Below are 18,575 nucleotides of genomic sequence, written 5' to 3'. Positions count from 1 at the left end.
TCTTTTCCTTCTTTACAAAAAGAGAAAAAAGAAAAGAAAAGAAGAGAAGAGAAGAAGAAACTAATAATAGTAATAGAACAATAAATTTAGAAAACTCAAAAAAAAAAAAATTGTAAGTCCACATTAGATTTAGTCATCCGTGTCACGAAGATCGGCCGATGTCCACATTACTAGTTTCCTGTCAAAATTGATAGGTATGATTACATTGGCAAATCATAAAAAAGCTTAGGATCAAATTGAAACAACTAAAATGTTTATAATTAAATTAGCCTTTTATACAATATATTTAATGAATTTCTGTATAATTATTTCCATTTCTATTTTTTGATAAGCGACGTAAACTTTCATATGGGTCTTTTATATCGCCTCACTACACATGAAATTTTCCTTCAAGCTCGCATCTTTGCTGTCAAAATCAAATTCTACATCCATCGTTATTTCTTGTTTTGCGGAACTCGCGTTTACTCAAGCCGAACTCAATAACGAGAGCTCGTGACCCGACTGGGCGCACCAAGGTGGTGGGACAAGGGCTCGGATCCATCGCGCCGGATCTGCTGCAGCTGCTCGTTGCCCCGCCCATTCCAAGCCGAGAGTTGGTCCATGTGGTTCGGGCGAAGGGTCGGGCCACGTGGATCCTGGAGCAGAGGGGGCCCCGCATAGAGCCGCGAAAACCTCTAGCTCCCGACAGTAGAAGGATAATGTGACACAAAAAAAATACCCTATAACGACTCGGTTCGACAAGGACAGGAAGTGATCATCTAGGTTAAAGGATCTAGATAAATAGCGGCTCCCGAAAAGCTTCTAAGATGGCAAAGGGAGCAAAAAAAAAATCGAATTGTGCACCGAATAAGAAGAGAACAATTAGGGAATATATATGTCAAATCTAGAATTAACCGATGGAAGCGCCTCTTGACATAATGACAATGCTTATCATTGGAACTCTAACTTAAGCGCGCTCATATAGGAACACTACTAGGATAAGTGACCTCCTGAGAAAGTGCATGCATGCACGCCAAAGAATAAAACCGTGAGGCTTGGTATGGGACAAACCAAAAGGAAAAATACATAAGTGAGTTAATCTAGGGATGTCGCAATATGGAATCGGAGCGGGACCTCTAGTAGGAGTGTGGTTCCCTAGGCAGAAACTAGTAGGCCTGCAACGATCGGGTCCAACAAGAGCGAGTAGTGGACGCATGGGTCGAGGGGCTTGGACAAGTAGCAGGCTTCCGGGATGGCAAATGGGGCAAGAAAGAACAAAATTGTTGCACCGATCGGAAGAAGGACAAAACTAATGCTTAATTTTGGAATTTCAAAGTTAAGCATGCTCGGTTGGGAGCATTACCACAATGAGTGACATTCTAAGAAATTGCTTGCTTGTACACCAAAGGACAAAATCATGAGGCTCGGAATAGAACTAGTCAAAGCGGATAATACATCAAGTGAGTTAATTCAGGGATGTCACAATTCATGAATCGATCCATTGCATGCTTGCAACATCGAATAAGTACGAATGGAATATCCATTTTCATGAATTGAATGAAGGTACCGATTTGGGGTAGCAAGCATGCTCGGATAATTTCCCAACCTTGAAAGGAAAAGGATAGATGGAAGGTTTACTTCGAGAAACCTAGAGCTCACTCTCGTTTTAATAGGGGTGATTGGATTTAGGGTCGGTAAATCGAGATGCCGTAACACATTTCTCTTTCTAATTTGGATCATCATTTCTTTTAGATACTTTGCGCTCAGCTTCTTGTTACTTAAACCCGACAATATCTTAGTTCAATGCTATATCTGGATAATTATCAAGACACCGTTCTAAGATGTTGTCATTTGGCAGGTGGAATATCCGATGCATCCACGTTTAGTTTCCAATAGGATCCCGTCGGTGGGTTCCATTTGAGAGGTAAGGACGATCGATCCGGCTTAAAGCTTCGATCTTTAGGACTCCATTTTTCGTAGCTTTCCAGTATAGTCTTCGCTTCATGGATTTGGTTGTCTGCGCAAGGCTTTTGACCTCCGAATACGTAATTATTTCTTGACTTCCAAATTAGTCACGGCCGGTTCGGTGGAACCGCCGGTTCCGGTTCCACGAAAAGGTGGAACCGGAACCGGCCGTGAAAAATGGCGGTTCCGGTTCCGGGCGGTTCCCGGGCCGGTTCCGGTTCATTCCGATTCATTTTTAATAATAATTTTTAAAATAATAAATAATAAAATAAATATAATAAATTATAAATTATAAAATACAATTAAATTGTACATTGTAATAAAATATGGGAAAAAAAAAAAAAGAAGGAATGGGCTTGAACTTAATGAATTATCATTAAGCGGCCTACATATCTTCTTGGGGATAGAAGAATCAAAGCCAATGTAGTTCTTTTTACCTTTGAGAACCCCAACTTACCTCATCGTCAATCGTCGCTACCCGTTGTGGTACCCGTGGCGGTGGTATCTCCAACATCATCGCTAAAAAATTCGTGTTCACGATCTAACTCTTGGTGTCGATATTTCGCCCTCGTCCAATCGCCGACACAAGCTTGAGCTTCCACGAGAATCCGGGCTTAATCTTGAACGGCGAGAGTCCAAAATTAATCCTCCGAACTAAATGCTTGTTCAACCGCAACCGTTGAAGAAGGGGTTGCTAATATTTGACGAGCGATGAGGGCGAGAACTGGATACTCGATTTGGTGACTCTTCCACCACTTCAGGATTTCGAAATCTGTACTATGTTCTGCATCACGAAACTCAAATTGAGTGGTTAAATATTTTTCTAATTCAGAAATATTACCTGTTGCCCCTTTTGTTTTTTTTTTGCCTACTCTTAAGCATATTATACCCTCTACTAAGTGAACTACCACCTTCGCTACGTGAGGCGTGAGATTGTAAAGATCCGTAATCACTTAAACCATATCTACTACAAAATTCTCCATATAATGCTACTATAGATTCTTTAACATGTCCTAATATATTTGAAATATCTATTGAATCATCCAAATGTAAACAATCATGATAATACACATTCAAATAATCTTGTAAACCGTCTAATTTAATACGTGGATCAAAAACAATACCAACTAAATAGACAAGAGGAATTTGCCAATAATAATGCAACCATTTTTCTCGCATTACTAAAATAGTTTGACCTAATTCGGTATCTTTTTCATATTCACTAAAAACACTACTAATATTAACACACTCTATTAAAAATAAATGCGTTGTAGGATAATAAATACCAGATAAAGTCTTAGTAGCATCATTAAAAATTTTCAAAATATCTAAAATTTTCTTGCAAACGTCCCAATGTTGAGGAAGTAAAGTAATTTCGGGAATATTTTGTGAAATAAACATACATAATAAATCTTTATATTCAAAAGTTTGCCGAAGCAACTCGTACGTAGAATTCCAACGAGTCGGAATATCTTTTGGAAATCTTCTTGGCCTTCTCCCATTTTGTTTACAAAATTTTCCCCATGATTTCATACATTGGGGACGACTCCATAAAAATTTAATTGCACTTTTTATTGGGGCGAGAGAAGTGTCAAGAGTTCGTAAACCATTTTGTACACATAAATTTAAAACATGACAAGCACATCTAATGTGAAAAAATTGTCCGCCAAAAGTGGGTTTGCAAATATTTTCTAATTCGGGAATAGAAGCGGTATTTGCGGCGGCATTATCAAAACCAATTGAAAATACTTTATTTATTAAATTACATTCTTCTAAAACTTGCCTAATTATTCTATAAATATTATGAGCCGAATGGCTTTCATCAAAAACTCGAAATGCAATAAGTCTTTTTTGAATCATCCAATTGTCATCTATCCAATGACACGTGACACCCATATAAGAATGAATTTGCCAAGGATCACTCCAAATATCGCTACCTATATGCACACGTCCATTGAATTCCGCAAAAAATTTTCCTAAAGATTTTTTTCCTTTTTTATAAAGATGAAAAACTTCGCGTTTAAGAGTATTTTTTGGAATAGTTGGCGCTATGGAACCAACGCAAGTATTTATCAAATATTTCATATTAAAATTTTCACCAAAGTATTAAACGGAGCATGATCAAGGGCAACATATTCACCTAATGTTTGTTTATAAAGTGCTTCAAGTGAAACGAAATAAAGGATGAGGCTTAGAAGTGGCGTACCCGGAAATTTGTTGTTGCGTATTGTCGATCCCCGCTTGCGTTGGATGTTTTTTCGTCAAATGTCGACGGAATGTTCCGTAGCCGTCTCCTTTCGTGAATTTATAAGTTTGCGAACAATATTTACATTTTACATTATACTTACCTTCGACTTCATCACGTACCTTGTCGAAGTGTAGCCACAAGTCCGATGTATTATCTCGGCCCTTCCGTTCCGGCTCATTTGCCGTTGACGTTTCTTCGACACCGGTGGGAGGATAAAGACTTTCTTGTGTTGAGATGTGCTCGACGTTCGGAATCGGGACATAGTTGATATTATCGTCGTCGTCTTCCCAACTTGCATACTCACGAGGATCGTATTCATGAAAGGGATACTCGGAATCTCCTATAGCCATCTTGCCCTTGTCGGCATTTCGCTTCCACTTGCCATTTTTGAGAGAATTGATCGGAAATCCGATTGAGAGAATTGAGTCGGGATTGAGAGAATTGGGAGAATTTGAGCGATTTGAGAGGATTTCGGAGAGAATTCGAGAGATTGTTCAGAGAATTTGTGACAAAAATGAAAGGGGAAGCATATGCATTTATAGGCAAGAATCATTTTTTTTTATAAAAAATTGGAAAGCAACGGCCCAAAGCCGCGGGGGGAGGGGGGCCCGGGGCAGAGAGCCCAACGGCTCTCTGCCCCGGGCCCACTTTTATTTTATTTTTTTATTTTTTGGCGGTTCGGAACCGTGGGCCCGGTCAACGGGCCGGTCAACGGGCCGGTTCCGGGCCCACGGGCCCAAATGGCCCCCTCTATTCCAAATGCACTAAAGAAGGCACGCGGTCAGGTCGAAGGATGGAAGGGAGATTGGGTCTTCTATTCTTGCTTGAAGCCAAGCATCCATCTGCAGGTAAGGGGCTTGCTGAAGATGCGTGTATTGTTGCTCCCAGATCTGTTGTGTCCAAGGGCAGAAAAGCAGAATATGTTCTGTTGTCTCTGCGTGTTGGTTGCAAATAGGACATAGGGGGTGGGAGATCATGTTTCACCGGAAGAGATTCTCTCTTGAGGGCAGGGCGTTCTGACCTATACTCTGTAGGAATATTCGCAATATGGATTTACTCGCTTGTTTAAAGGTCTTGAAAAGTCTATGTTTGAATTATAGAGAGCATACCGACCCTAGTATTTGAATGGAGAAAATTACCAAAAAAAGTCCTAAATCTATTGCAATTATGTCAAATTAATTTTTTTAAACTTTTCAATTGTGTTAATTTAGTCATTTCTGCCAATTTTGATCGAAAATCGCTCAGCGTGAATCACGACCTTCTTACGTGTTATGGACACCACTAATGTGGACAATTCTTGTTTAAATTTTCTATTAATTTTTTTTCTAATATTTTTTCTTTTCCTTTCCTCTTTAAAAGGGGAAAAGAAAAGACGAAAAATAATAATAATAATAATAATAATAATAATAATAATAATAATAATAATAACAACAACAAAAATTAGAAAATTAAAAAAAATTGCAATTATTGCAAAAAAATATCCATACTAGCGTTGATCGTCCATGCCGCGTTGATCGTCCATGCCACATTGAACGGCCGGCATCCACGTAAATAATTTCCAATCAAAATAACCCGATAAGATTGCATTAGCAAATTGTTAAAAATTTTACAACTAAATTGGCACAATTGAAAAGTTTAGGATTGAATTGATAGTTGTACAATATGTTTGTTAGTTTTTGTGGGGAAAATTGTCCAAAAGTCTTAAACCTATTGCAAATTTGCTAACCGAGTCCTCATCCTTTTAATTTTACCAATTGAGTTCTACACATTTTCATATTTTGCGGGACGGCCAGCATCTATGTCAACAATTTTCGAGCAAAATTGATCGAATTGACTCAATGGCAAAATATGACAATGTTTAGGACTCAATTAGCAAAAGATGAAAATGTTTAGGACTCAGTTGATAAAATTAAGAAGTTTCTGACTCAATTGGCAAAAATACAATACATTTTGGACATTTTGAACGGTTTTCTCTTCTTCTTTTTTACAGTTATTTCCATCTCAATTGGTATTTTGAGATGAGCGATGTAAATTTTCAAATTGATTCTTTACATCGCCTCACTTCATATGAAAATTTCCTACAAGTTCGCGTGTTTTGCAGCATAAGAAAGTCTACCTTTTAACGCAATTTCATTTTTTTTTAAAAATAAGATAGTGCCAACTGCCAACATTTGCTCGCCACTTCATTTCACGGAGCAGTGTCGAATCAAATTCTACATCCATCGCTATTTCTCGTTTTGAGGAACTCGTGTCTACACAAGCCGGAGCAGTAGCTACAACATTTAAATCTCACAACTAGTAGTATGTTCACAAATCAACCCATTGTATGCTTGCGACATTGAATAAGGTACGAACGTGATAACCATTTTCTTGACTTGAGATGACACGAGCGAGTGCGGGATATTTCCCTGATGAAGCTTCTGCCTCATAATCTGCTGCTGATGATATTTGCTGCTGGTAAATATACTGCTGAGAGAAGATTGGTTCAAGCCAGAGACAGATTGCAATGTAGACGATAGACTGGCACAAGCCTGAACTCCAGATGGAACATTATTCTGAATATTCTGAACCAATAACTGTTGACGTGCTTGAGGCTGATTCACAGCTAAGGAATTAGGAATTGGTTGGCTTTGACCTTGAATTTGTGACTGCATAACTAGAGATGAAAAAGAGACAAGGAACCGACCAATTCATGCATAGCAGCATTAACTGCGAATAGCACAAAGAGACAAGGAATGAGGGATAGATGCACCACAAGTACAACCTCTAGAGCACTATGTATTCCAACTTGAAACTTTCTCAGCAAGTGATACTGGATGGATAATGGACATGTAAACACGGACAAACAATGACCACTCATTTTCTTTTCAAAAAGTACTAAATATAAATCTTTGTGAAGTTCATGTACTTGAATTGATCTTGAAATCTGCATAAAAAGAATAAATAAATAAAGGAGGAAGATGAATCGCCGTTTCAAGCATGCATCTTCCGATGCCATAAGAGAGTCTCACTTTAACAAAGATAAAATTCGAGGCAAAAAAAAGTGGGAGCAAGTTACAAAAGATGCAAGCATTCAGCCCTTTCTAGTAAAACTTAAGTCTTGCTGCCACTCTTTCAAAAACTTGCTCCTCACAATGCAAAGCTAATTCTACTGATGAAAAAAACCGAGATCTTTTAGTTCTTTAATCTATATGTTCAAAATGTACAAGAGAAATTCAAATGTGCCGCTGCCCCATGGTATAAATGTGCATTTGAGGTTACAAATGAGCGAGATTGGAAAAAAGAAATTATCTTCAGGTTACTACAACGAAAATCCGTAAGCATCATGGCTCTAGTGAGTATATAAATGCGTACTATGTAAAGCCCGGGTAAGGACACCTACAGGGCAAGTCCTAAAATTTGTTTCGCTAATGCCCTTTTTTTTGTTTTTTAATCCTCAGTGCCCTTTAATATAACAAATATGCCACCTAGAATTTATATCCACTAAAGCATAACAGGCCAACAGAGCTAACGGAAGAGTTAAAGTACATGACTGTCACAAGTTTTAGGACTCAAGTGCACAAAATAAAAGTTTGAGGACTCAAGTGTCTCTATCATAACAAGTTTTAAGACTCCTGTTGTAACGTCACCCAAAAAAGCAATGTATAAGAAAAAATAGTACAAATACACAAATGAACATATACTATACAAGGGGATAACAATACAGAAATTATCGTTCCTACATCAATGGTATCAAATAACAGGAACTTAAGTCATACCCGAGTCCTCACTGCTATTCCCAGCAGAGTTAGATGGCAAAGCATTAGGTATGGTACTCTTCGTCTCCATCGTCAACATCTTCAAAGATATCTTCCATAAATAATCGTACTAAAAGGGAAACGAAGCAGAAATCACTAAATCACTTCATAACTAACTCAAATTAGAAAGAAAATGAGGCAGATATAAAACCTTCACGCAATATCACAGCACTGAGCAAACCCGATTTCACCGGTACAAAGCTATATGTAAATATTTAAACAGTTCCAGTTACTATATAGATGTGCCAATGATAAAAATTCTGAACATATCATGTGAATAAAAGAACGCTTCTCTAATTTTTACGCACAAGCCTATCCAGTTTGTTTATGCATCCTCTATCCAAGAACGCTTCTCTAATTTTTATGCACAAGCCTATCCAGTTTGTTTATGCATCCTCTATCCACATAGAAACTCGACACCAAACACTCACAAAAGGCATGGACATCATACCTGGCTTGTTGCAGCGGTGTAAATTCTTTCCTCGAACCTCACGGCAATTTTCCTGAGTTCTTGCAAACCCTCCGGACCAGAAACAGGAAGGTGTCTCTTCAAAGTCTCCATTCTGCATATCAAAAGAGATTTGCACTTGAGCCGAAATTTTTCTAGCCAATAATTTTATTTACCCTCAACACGTTTTATTAAGAAGGTACCAAAGGGGTACCACCCCTAACAGAACGGCTTTAGGTACAAGCCACCCATAAAAAAATTATGGACAAAAGACTGTTTCTAACATTTCCAACAAACTAGATGTATGAAATTGGACTTTCATCCTACCAAAAGTGAAGAGTGTACAACTAATTATCCAACTAATTATCCCTAAAAGAATCCCACAAGGATTCCTCTCTCTCTCCAAAGGAGCCAAAATAAAGGAGAAAAATCATCTTAGTAATCTGTTTCTTTCTGACACACAAACTGAAAGTCCCTCTCCAAGCCCAAAGTTCATGTCGCACTGTTCGCTCCTAATATTGAAAAAGCTGCAGCCAAAATCTTTCTGGTCCATTTACGATATAAAAATGAGTGATTCGTGCTCTTTTCTTCAGTCTTGCACAAAAAAAACCTATTAGCCGGTGTTTTCCTCTCTTCTGAACATTATCCAAAGTAAGAATACATCCCCAAGCAAATGAAGAAACCTTCAATGGGACCTTGACTTTCCAAATGGATGTCCATGGGAAAAGCGTGCTCTGTTGTAATGGCATCTGAGTAGAAAGTAAGTCGGACAGAAAAAGTTCCAGAGTTACAACACCATAGCCTATCGTCCTCACATCTATGATCACAAGATAGGACAACTCAAAAAAATTCGAGAAAGCTTCGAGCTCCCGATCTTGAGCACTATGTAAGATATCAATCTCCCACATCGCTTCTCCATTGTTAGGCTTCCAACAATCAGCCACCCTAGCTCTCTTGTTTCATGCTAGTGCATACACATCCAGGAATAAGTGTTTGAAAGCAGTGTCCCCACAGCATATGTCATCCCACAACATAGTATTCCTACCATTCCCCACTCTAACAGAAAGTCTGTATCCGAAAGCATCCCATCCTCGCATAATGTGCTTCCAAAGCCCGAGTCCATGTGCTCCTCAACTAGATTTAGTCATCCACTCTGTATCTTCGAAACCAAGTACCCCTTCTCCAGGTCTAGTTTTCTCCCCATTAAATCAACACAACCATTTTCCAAGCGAAGCTTTATATTCAAGAACCAACGACTTTACCCCCAACCCCCCAATTAGCAACTGATTGCCCACGTACCTCTTCCAGCAACAGCTTATACGGGCCAGAAAGTTTGAGATTAATCGAAAATAGTACCACGTACAAGCAATAACACGCTCACAAAACCTCAGGTTCAGGTTACAAGCATAACAGGAAATCATACTGTGACTGATTTCCTGCCAAAAAGCCACACGGCCTTACCTGTACACTTCAGAAAGAATTACATCCAAATTACGACGTGACCTAAGCACCTGCTAAATCCGACACTGAGACAAACTAAAACTATCCAACGAGAAAAAATTCACAGGGAAAGATTCCTCAGAGTTCATGTTGCGCCTCGACCAAATAACATGACCATATTTGCAAAACCACTACTTCCTCTAACATACTAAACTCTGGGAAATCACTCCCAAGCAACGATCCTTCATAGACTCCACACTTGTCCCCGCGAAATGACAAAAAATATTAAAAACCCAAGCGAAGGAAGGAGGCACTCACATCTTGTTGACGATCCTCTCCCGCGATTCCGGCGGCAATTGGGCCCTCCAATCGCCCCCGTCAAGCGCAGCTTCAGTGACCCCGCCTCCCACCCCACCAGGCGGCGTCGGATTCCAGTTGTTGTTATCCATCATTATCACTCCTCGAAAACCTCAACAAACAAGCGCAGATTCGAATCGCATAACCAACACAATCAACTCCGATTCAGGAACGGAAAAACCCACAAATCCTCCTCCCGCGTTCTCAACAAAGCCCTAGAATACCAACAGTATAGGCCGAAATGCGATGCAGAGAAGAGAGAGAGAGAGAGAGAGACGCAAGTTGAGATGACTGGACAAGAGAACACGAATGGAGGAGAGGGTCGCCTTGTTCGTTTCCTTATTCTCTTCGCCTGAATATTTGGACTTTCGTTGTAATATTTGAGAGGTGACGACGTCGTTCCTATACAAAGCAAAGCGAAAGAAGAAGAAAAGATTTGACCTGCGGTGAGCTTAGTTTTTCTTACTTGAAACTAAGTTGACTAATTTATGCTCTTATTTAAAATAAGATTTACTATTGATATAATTTTGAGAAAATTGCTTCATTTCAGTCCTAAATGTGAATTTGAAAATTTCCCCTTAATTGTGAATTTAAGCTTGAGCATTGATTCTTTTCGAGCATAACGTGGCTCTTGATCTTTGGTTCCAACTAAAGTTTTTCTAGTCACCCGAGCTAGAGTAAACTTATTGTATGAATATTAATTCGATCCTAAACTTTTCGATTTTGCCAATGTGATCACAAATTATTGCACAATATTTCAATATAATCTTGCCGACCAATCTTCACCGAAATTACTAACGTGGCGGTGTGCTTCATAATACGGCTTGCAATGATTGGATCGCAACCTCAACGATTTTCGGTCGAAAATTGACTGAAAATTCTATATTGAAATTTCATGCAAAGTTGTAGGGCTAAATTGGCGAAATTGAAAAATTTAGAACTGAATTGACGTCCATACGGTAACTTTAGAACCGATTTGATAATTTTACCTTTTTGAGAGTACCAAAGGAGCTGTAGCTTCGAGCATAGACAAGCCCAAGTAAAATGCTACTTGACTTGTGCAGCGCATACCAAATTCCAAACTTGGTGGCTAACCTAAAATGACCATAGTGATCCTTGAAATATTAAAATTAGGCCGGCAATAGTTGTTCTTGCTCAAGTACATAAAAAAATAAAACAACAATTATCGTTCCACTTGTCATTGCTCATGTAGCCGACTAGCAAGTTTGATCACATCCTTCTTTGGATTTTTAAAAAAAAGGAAGTCACTGGGACAATTGATTAGGGATGATTGATTTCGGGTAGGGGTGAGCAAAAAAACCATGATCCATCCGAACCGGACCGGACCGTACCCAAACGGTTGATTTTGGATGGAACCGACGGGTAACGGTCCGGTTCTCGATTTCAATTTTTTGGAACTAGTAGGTATCGAATCTATTCCCGATTTCAAGTAGGAACCGTTCAACCGGCCCAACCGGACCGGTCCTTTTATACATTATATATGTATATTCTTCTAACTGAAACATCTCCCTCAAAGGCCCAAATCCAAACCCATCCGTCCAAAGAAAAAGAGTTCAGACCTAGCTCATCTCACCCACCCAGACGCCCATGCAGGCTGCAGCGACCGCACGACCAAAAAAAAAAAACACCTAGCAAAGTGCAAGCCGTTACTATGTAAAACATCATCCAAGTGTCACATTATAAGAGAAGAAAAATGAACAGGGACACGGGGGCAATACAAATTTTGCACTTTAAGCAATGTGGGCTCAGTGAACATGAAATGTCAGTAGAACGTAGATGACCTTCGATCCTTTCATTCTAATTGAAAACTTGCTATTCTAGTAGAAAACTTCACGTGACCAAAGTGTAAGCTTGATAAAGTTTGCCATTCTTCCATTTGTAGCATTACGCTGAACATTCCCATCAAAGATGCAAAGGTTCAATCCATGGCCAATTTCTCCAAAACTGGTATCATTTTCTTTTTCAATTGATGTTGATGCTCGATAGGAGTAGAACCGGGATCCAATCGGGAAGCGAACCGGACCGGAGGTTCAATTCTCGGATGGATCCATGGAACGAGCAGGTGGTTCACGATTCACATTTTACGTAATCAGCCCCTAGCGGGCGGTTCTAGGTTCTAGGATGGTAACCACCCATCATGAAACCGATCACCACTAGTTTCGGGTTTTGTACATGTTCTACCTGGTATTATTTAATTTTTTTTCTTGTATTTTTTGTTTTCTTTTCCTTCTTTACAAAAAGAGAAAAAAAAAAAAAAACAAGAGAAGAAAGGAAGAAACTAATAATAGTAATAGAACAATAAATTTGGAAAACTCACAAGAAAAATTGTAAGTCCATGTTAGATTTAACCGTCCGTGTCACGTAGATCGCTCGAAAGTCACGGAGGCGCCTTTTGATGTAATGGCAATACTTAGCTTTAGAACTTTAAAGTTAACCGTGCTCAGTAGAAAGCATATGAGAAAGTGTATGCTCGTATGTCAAAGGACAAAACCAATGCTTAATTTTGGAATTTCAAAGTTAAGCATGCTCAGCTGGGAGCATTATCACAATGGGTGATCTCCTAGGAAATTATTGCTTGTACGCTAAAGGACAAAATCACGAGGCTTAGAATAGAATGATTCAAAGAGGACAATACATCAAGTGAGTTAATTGAGGGATGTCGCAATTCATGAATCGATCCATTGCATGCTTGCAACGTGGAATAAGTACGAATGGAATAACTATTTTCATGAATTGAATGAAGATACCGATTTGGGGTAGCAAGCATGCTCGGATAATTTCCCAACCTTGAAAGGAAAAGGATAGATAGAAGGTTTACTTTCGAAAAACTCGGAGCTCACTCTCGTTTCAATAGGGGTGATCGGATTTAGGGTCGATAAATCGAGATGTTGTAACATGTTTCTCTTTCTAATTTGGATCATCATTTCTTTTTTGATACTTGGAGCTTAGCTCCATGTTGCTTAAACCCAGACAATATCTTAGTTCAATGCTATATCTGCATAATTATCAAGACACCGTTCTAAGATGTTGTCATTTAGGACTTTTTGAACAGTTTTCTCTTCTTCTTTTTTACAATTATTTCCATCTCAATTGATATTTTGAGATGAGCGATGTAAATTTTCGTATTGATTCTTTATATCGCCTCACTTCATATGAAAATTTCCTACAAGTTCGCGTGTTTTGCAGCATAAGAAAGTCTACCTTCTAACGCAATTTCATTTTTTTTTTAAAGTTAAGATAGTGCCAACTGCCAACATTTGCTCACCACGTCATTTCACGGAGCAGTGTCGAATCAAATTCTACATCCATCGCTATTTCTCGTTTTGAGGAACTCGTGTCTACACAAGCCGGAGCAGTAGCTACAACATTTAAATCTCACAACTAGTAGTATGTTTACAAATCAACCCATCGTATGCTTGCGACATTGAATAAGGTACGAACGCGATAACCATTTTCATGACTTGAAAGGAGGCACCGATTTTGGGTCAGTGAGCATGCTCAATTAGTTTCTAAGCTTGAGAGGCAAAGGACGGATGGGAAGTTTACATCAACGACATTGTTCTTGACCCGAAGATCCCACCGAGGCCGGGTTCCCAAACTCCAGTCTACATGATTATGTGTGTTTTGCTGGAGAATCGACGACAAATCGTAAAGCAAACTTGAGAAAGGAGAAAATTTACAACAAGCCCTAGTCAAAATTCAATTTGGGGAATTGCCAATTTGGGACAAAGCTACGTTGCTGTAGCCTTCAGAACAAACTAGCCGTGAAAGATTTAGCCGACCGACAAATCAAACTCTTATGTGAGATTAACTTTGGCACTTTAATCCCTAATTGAGACAAAGTCCAATCTAAGTCATCTTTCGAGAAAGAAAAAATTTGAAAACAAAGAGCCTGTAACGATTATGGTCAGAAAATAACAGCATTACTTTTCGCAACAGAGCAGTAAGAGTGAAAACGAGCTAATGTTTATCAGTCACAAGAGACTACACGTCAGTTTTTTTTCGGTTCACAGGAGAACTCGGAACATACAAAGACACACTAGGTAGTTCATGCAGAGAGGAGTTCGTATTGGAAACCAAAGTGATATAAAACATCACACCTCAGGGTTGCTCAGGCACCATCTGATTCAGCTGTAGGATTCCCTCATGGTTCTTGTGCACTTCAACTTTAAACTTCTCTTCTTTGTCGCCTCTGTTGACCTTGAGAAGCATGTCGAATTTGACCAAGTTTTCTTTTCTTGTATTTTTTGTTTTCTTTTCCTTCTTTACAAAAAGAGAAAAAAGAAAAGTTAAAAAGAGAAGAAAAGAAGAAACTAATAATAGTAATAGAACAATAAATTTGGAAAACTCAAAAAAAAAAAAAAAATCGTAAGGAATGAGGGATAGATGCACCACAAGTACAACCTCTACAGCACTTTGTATTCCAACTTGAAACTTTCCCAGCAAGTGATACTGGATGGATAATGGACATGTAAACACAGACAAACAATGACCACTCATTTTCTTTCCAAAAAGTACCAAATATAAATCTTTGTGAAGTTCATGAACTTGAATTGATCTTGAAATCTGCATAAAAAGAATAAATAAATAAAGGAGAAAGATGAATCGCCGTTTCAAGCATGCATCTTCCGATGCCATAAGAGAGTCTCACTTTAACAAAGATAAAATTTGAGGCAATAAAAAGTGGGAGCAAGTTACAAAAGATGCAAGCATTCAGCCCTTTCTAGTAAAACTTAAGTCTTGCTGCCACTCTTTCAAAAACTTGCTCTTCACAATGCAAAGCTAATTCTACTGATGAAGAAAAACGAGATCTTTTAGTTCTTCAATCTATATGTTCAAAATGAACAAGAGAAATTCAAATGTGCCGCTGCCCCATGGTATAAATGTGCATTTGAGGTTACAAATGAGCTAGATTGGAAAAAAGAAATTATCTTCAGGTTACTACAATGAAAATCCGTAAGCATCATGGCTCTAGTGAGTATATAAAATGCGTACTATGTAAAGCCCAGGTAAGGACAACTACGGGGCAAGTCCTAAAATTTGTTTCGCTAATGCCCTTTTTTTTGTTTTTTAATCCTCAGTGCCCTTTAATATAACAAATATGCCACCTAGAATTTATATCCACTAAAGCATAACAGGTCAACAGAGCTAACGGAAGAGTTAAAGTACATGACTGTCACAAGTTTTAGGACTTAAGTGCACAAAATAAAAGTTTAAGGACTCAAGTGTCTCTATCATAACAAGTTTTAAGACTCCTGTTGTAATGTCACCCAAAAGGTAATGTACAAGAAAAAATAGTACAAATACACAAATGAACATATACTATACAAGGGGATAACAATACAGAAATTATCGTTCCTACATCAATGGTATCAAATAACAGGAACGTAAGTCATACCCGAGTCCTTACTGCTATTCCCAGCAGAGTTAGATGGCAAAGCATTAGGTATGGCACTCTTCGTCTCCATTGTCAACATCTTCAAAGATATCTTCCATAAATAATCGGACTAAAAGGGAAACGAAGCAGAAATCACTATATTACTTCATAACTAACTCAAATTAGAAAGAAAATAAGGCAGATATAAAACCTTCACGCAATATCACAGCACTGAGCAAACCTGATTTCACTGGTGCAAAGCTATATGTAAATATTTAAACAGTTCCAGTTACTATATAGATGTGCCAATGATAAAAATTCTGAACATATCATGTGAATAAAAGAACGCTTCTCTAATTTTTACGCACAAGCCTATCCAGTTTGTTTATGCATCCTCTATCCAAGAACGCTTCTCTAATTTTTATGCACAAGCCTATCCAGTTTGTTTATGCATCCTCTATCCACATAGAAACTCGATACCAAATAATCACAAAAGGCATGGACATCATACCTGGCTTGTTGCAGTGGTGTAAATTTTTTCCTCGAACCTCACGGCAATTTTCCTGAGTTCTTGCGAACCATCTGGAACAGAAACAGGAAGGGCTCTCTTCAAAGTCTCCATTCTGCATATCAAAAGAGATTTGCACTTGAGCCGAAATTTTTCTAGCCAATAATTTTATTTTCTCTCAACACATTTTATTAATAAGGTACCAAAGGGGTACCACCCCTAACAGAACGACTTTAGGTACAAGCCACCCATAAAAAAAATTATGGACAAAAGACTCTTTCTAACATTTCCAACAAACTAGATGTATGAAATTGGACTTTCATCCTACCAAAAGTGAAGAGTGTACAACTAATTATCCCTAAAAGAATCCCACAAGGATTCCTCTATCTCCAAATGAGCCAAAATAAAGGAGAAAAATCATTTTAGTAATCTGTTTCTTTCTGACACACGAACTGAAAGTCCCTCTCCAAGCCCAAAGTTCATGTCGCACTGTTCACTTCTAATATTGAAAAAGCTGCAGCCAAAATCTTTCTGGTCCATTTACGATATAAAAATGAGTGATTCGTGCTCTTTTCTTCAGTCTTGCACAAAAAAAACCTATTAGCCGGTATTTTCCTCTCTTCTGAACATTATCCAAAGTAAGAATACATCCCCAAGCAAATGAAGAAACCTTCAATGGGAACTCGACTTTCCAAATGGATGTCCATGGGAAAAGCGTGCTCTGTTGTAATGGCATCTGAGTAGAAAGTAAGTCGGACAGAAAAAGTTCCAGAGTTACAACACCATAGCCTATCGTCCTCACATCTATGATCGCAAGATAGGACAACTCAAAAAAATTCAAGAAAGCTTCGTGCTCCTGATCTTGAGCACTATGTAAGATATCAATCTCCCACATTGTTTCTCCATTGTTAGACTTCCAACAATCAGCCACCCTAGCTATCTTGTTTCATGCTAGTGCATACACATTCAGGAATAAGTGTTTGAAAGCAGTGTCTCCACAGCATATGTCATCCCACAACATAGTATTCCTACCATTCCCCACTCTAACAGAAAGTCTGTATCCGAAAGCATCCCATCCTTGCATAATGTGCTTCCAAAGCCCGAGTCCATGTGCTCCTCAACTAGATTTAGTCATCCACTCTGTATCTTCGAAACCAAGTACCCCTTCTCCAGGTCTAGTTTTCTCCCCATTAAATCAACACAACCATTTTCCAAGCGAAGCTTTATATTCAAGAACCAACGACTTTACCCCCGACCCCCCAATTAGCAACTGATTGCCCACGTACCTCTTCCAGCAACAGCTTATACGGACCAGTAAGTTTGAGATTAATCGAAAATAGTACCACGTACAAGCAATAAGACGCTTACAAAACCTCAGGTTCAGGTTACAAGCGTAACAGGAAATCATACTGTGACTGATTTCCTGCCAAAAAGCCACACGGCCTTACCTCTACACTTCACAAAGAATTACATCCAAATTACGACGTGACCTAAGCACCTGCTAAATCCGACACTGAGACAAACTAAAACTAAAACTAAAACTATCCAACGAGAAAAAATTTACAGGGAAAGATTCCTCAGAGTTCATGTTGCGCCTCGACCAAATAACATGACCATATTTGCAAAACCACTACTTCCTCTAACATACTAAACTCTTGGAAATCACTCCCAAGCAACGATCCTTCATAGACTCCACACTTGTCCCTGCGAAATGATAAAAAATATTAAAAACCCAAGCGAAGGAAGGAGGTACTCACATGTTGTTGACGATCCTCTCCCGCGATGCCGGCGGCAATTGGGCCCTCCAATCGCCCCCGTCAAGCGCAGCTTCAGTGACCCCGCCTCCCAACCCACCAGGCGGCGTCGGCCTCCAGTTGTTGTTATCCATCATTATCACTCCTCAAAAACCTCAACAAACAAGCGCAGATTCGAATCGCACAACCAACACAATCAACTCCGATTCAGGAACGGAAAAAACCCACAAATCCTCCTCCCGCGTTCTCAACAAAGCCCTAGAAAACCAACAGCATAGGCCGAAATGCGATGGAGAGAGAGAGAGAGAGAAGAAGTTGAGATGATTGGACAAGAGAACACAAATGGAGGAGAGGGTCGCCTTGTTCTTTTCCTTATTCTCTTCGCCTGAAGAGGGTGGATTTGATTTGGACTTTCGTTGTAATTCTTGAGAGCTGACGACGTCGTTCATATATAAAGCAAAGCGAAAGAAGAAGAAAAGGAACAGAAGATTCGCCGTCATCGATGTCGTGCCGTGTCGTTAGCAGTGGTCTTGCTCGCCTCGCCTCGGACCTTCGCCCGAAAACGGGTCGGGCCGGGTCACAACAAGAGCTTAGGGTGCGCATGAAAACACTTCTCCACCTAGGAATGACTTCTGGCAAGAAGTTAGTTTTTCTGCTTTTGCTTTTGAGTAGAAGTTGATT

General features: G+C 39.1%; 1 protein-coding gene across 1 annotated transcript in view; it reads right to left on the bottom strand.

Moving 5' to 3' along the window:
- Window positions 1-18,254, bottom strand: part of LOC115748206 (mediator of RNA polymerase II transcription subunit 15a) — a 37,714-nt gene extending 19,460 nt beyond the window's left edge. The window contains exons 1-4 of the mRNA XM_048284106.1: window positions 17,898-18,254; window positions 16,144-16,255; window positions 15,654-15,762; window positions 6,724-6,848 (exon numbers count right to left, since the gene is read on the bottom strand). Coding sequence (XP_048140063.1) covers window positions 6,724-6,848; window positions 15,654-15,762; window positions 16,144-16,255; window positions 17,898-18,031 — 480 coding nt within the window. The 5' untranslated portion in view covers window positions 18,032-18,254. The remainder of the gene's footprint in view (window positions 1-6,723; window positions 6,849-15,653; window positions 15,763-16,143; window positions 16,256-17,897) is intronic.
- Between the last annotated feature and the right edge of the window lie 321 nt (window positions 18,255-18,575).

Source organism: Rhodamnia argentea, chromosome 8, assembly GCF_020921035.1.
Source record: "Rhodamnia argentea isolate NSW1041297 chromosome 8, ASM2092103v1, whole genome shotgun sequence".
Lineage (NCBI taxonomy): Eukaryota > Viridiplantae > Streptophyta > Magnoliopsida > Myrtales > Myrtaceae > Rhodamnia > Rhodamnia argentea.
This window is presented reverse-complemented; position numbering and strand designations above follow the sequence as displayed.